Source organism: Haplochromis burtoni, unplaced genomic scaffold, assembly GCF_018398535.1.
Source record: "Haplochromis burtoni strain Fernald_Lab_line unplaced genomic scaffold, NCSU_Asbu1 Contig_465, whole genome shotgun sequence".
Classification (NCBI taxonomy): domain Eukaryota; kingdom Metazoa; phylum Chordata; class Actinopteri; order Cichliformes; family Cichlidae; genus Haplochromis; species Haplochromis burtoni.
Window position 1 is genome coordinate 168,430 of NW_024582826.1, and position 2,500 is coordinate 170,929.

The following is a 2,500-nucleotide window of genomic DNA, read 5'->3' on the forward strand; positions in this document are numbered from 1 at the left end:
TTTCTGGAAGACACCTTCTTCAAGCAGTGGTACAGGAAGAAGTCTGCATCCTTCAAGAAAAACATGATTTTCATGCAGGACAATGCTCCATCACAAGTACATCACAAGTCCGGCAGCCTCGCCTCTGTCAGTGCAACAGTCAGTCAGTGCGCCCCAGGGTGGCTGTGGCTACAATGTAGCTGCCATCACCAGTGTGTGAATGGGTGGATAACTGGTTGTGTAAAGCGCTTTGGGGTCCTTAGGGACTAGAAAAGCGCTATATAAATACAGGCCATTTACCATTTAATCACTGTTTGTCAGAATTAAAATATATGCAGCCTGAAAATACATACCAACGATGTCCTTGGCAACATGTTTCCCAGGGACTTCAACTGGTTCACTAAAGCCAATCTTGTTGACAGCAGTGATGCGGCACTGGTATTCTGACTTATGAATGAGGTTTTGAATGACGTAGTGGGTCTCCTGCAGGTTCCTTGGGACATTACAGCGGATCCAGTCTTTGGTGTCTGTCCTCTTGCACTCCACCAAGTATCCAATAATGGGGCTTCCACCATTGTTGGTGGGGGCAGTCCAGGCAAGACTGATGGTGCTGTGGGTGGTGTCAGTCACACTGGGATTCACAACAGGTCCAGGAGGAGCTAAAAAATAGCAGATTGACCCAGTTTAGGTTATATATACATTTAAGTACATATAAGTTCAAGTAACACAGAAAGATCTATGCAGGGTTATCAGAGCTAATGAAGTTACGACTCACTAATAGGATTCTGTGCAACATTGCCAGAAGAAGGCTCGCTGGGTTTGCTGGGCCCAGCCACGTTGACAGCAATAACTCTAAACTCATACTCGACTCCCTCTGTGAGGCCTGTAACCTCCAGACTTCTTTCTGTCAGTGGCTTCCTATTTAACTTGGTCCAATTCATTTCCTTGGTCTCTTTCTTTTCCAACATGTAACCCAGGATAGTGGACTTTCCATCATCTGCAGGCTCCTTCCAGCTAACGGTCATACGGTCCTTGGTGACATTGGTGATCACCGGGGCTTCACAGGGGCCAGGGACAGCTGGAAGTGACACCAAAGGTATGACTTTAGATGGTATTCTTTTTAAATGAAATTTTATATATGCCATTCAACATGGAAATGTTATGAAAAGAAGCTCTATATGATAACAGAATATTGTAATGATGTTAAGCTGGTTTGATGTAGCTACTTGTCTCCTTATCTCACAGGTTTAGACCTAGTTTAAATTATTGATTGTTACAATTCTCCAATACCATAAATCCTTTCTGTGATATATGAACTCAGACAAAATTCTAGTAATGACTCACTGAATGGGTTCTTGGCGATGACAGGGCCGGTGATAAGAGGGTCTCCAACTCCCCACGTGTTCTCAGCGCGGATTCTGAACTGGTATTCATGACCTTCAATTAACTTTGCCACAGTGAACTCAAGGATGTCACCCTTGATTTTACCTGCAACCTGAGCCCATTCAGGTCTACTGGTTTCACGCTTGTCCAATATATAGTTGGTGACTGGGGCACCACCATCCTTAAGAGGAGGTTCCCAAGACAACTTGATGCTAGTGGCAAACACCTCAACACATTTGTAATTTGCAGGAGGACCAGGTACATCTGAAAAAACCAATCAGCTATTTGTGAAAATCATGTTGAAGTTAATGTAAAATGTAATATTAAACATTCTAACTCCAACTTGGATCTTTAGTTTCAACATATATTTTTTTTCCTCATAGAAAGTTAAAGATCTTACCTAGCACAATGACCTGGATCTCAGCACTCTTGGAGCCACTGGCATTCTCAGCCAAGATGGTGTATGTTCCTGTATGCTCCTTGGTGACACCTGTCATTTCCAGCTGAAAGTGATTTCTTTGGTGGGTAATAACCTGGCCTTCACCTGACTTCAGATTGTCGTCACCTCTCTTCCAGGTCACTCTGGGCATGGGCTTACCGAACACATCAGCCTCCAGGAGGATTGTAGTTCCAGCCTTCACCTTCAAACCCTTCTGCATCCTGGCATTGAGCTCCACCCTTGGAGGAACTATATTTAATGAAAAGGAGGTAAATGAACACTTAGCTCAAAACTGTCGTAGAAAGATGGTGTTATCCTGACTATTATAGTAGGCTGACTAGTTTATCAGGCTATATGGTATTGTCAAAACTTCTAACCATTTTCAGCACACACGAGGACAGGGTCTGTGGGTTCTGAGGGACTGCTCATGTTGACAGCAGTTTTAGCAATAACTCTGAACTGGTACTGCAAGTCTCTCTCCAGGCCAGTAACTGTGTACTCCTCCTTAGGCACATTCTGGCTACTTGTGTTGCAGCGTATCCAAGTGTCTCCTGGTACCCGCAGGGCCTCAACATAGTAACCAATGATCTTGCTACCTCCATCATTCTTAGGACGGGTCCAAACCAGAGTGACTGAGTTCTTGGTTACATCCAGGACTTCAGGTTTACCTGGAGTGTCTGTAGTGCATAACAGATAAAT

General features: G+C 44.1%; 1 protein-coding gene across 3 annotated transcripts in view; it reads right to left on the reverse strand.

Annotated features, from left to right (window-relative positions):
* The window catches only part of ttn.1 (titin, tandem duplicate 1), a 176,118-nt gene that overhangs the window by 50,723 nt on the left and 122,895 nt on the right, over positions 1-2,500 (reverse strand). For all 3 annotated transcript variants that reach the window (XM_042213665.1, XM_042213663.1, XM_042213662.1), the window contains 5 exons: positions 2,179-2,478; positions 1,763-2,050; positions 1,324-1,626; positions 755-1,057; positions 333-638 (listed from right to left, as the gene is read on the reverse strand). In XM_042213665.1, coding sequence (XP_042069599.1) covers positions 333-638; positions 755-1,057; positions 1,324-1,626; positions 1,763-2,050; positions 2,179-2,478 — 1,500 coding nt within the window. The remainder of the gene's footprint in view (positions 1-332; positions 639-754; positions 1,058-1,323; positions 1,627-1,762; positions 2,051-2,178; positions 2,479-2,500) is intronic.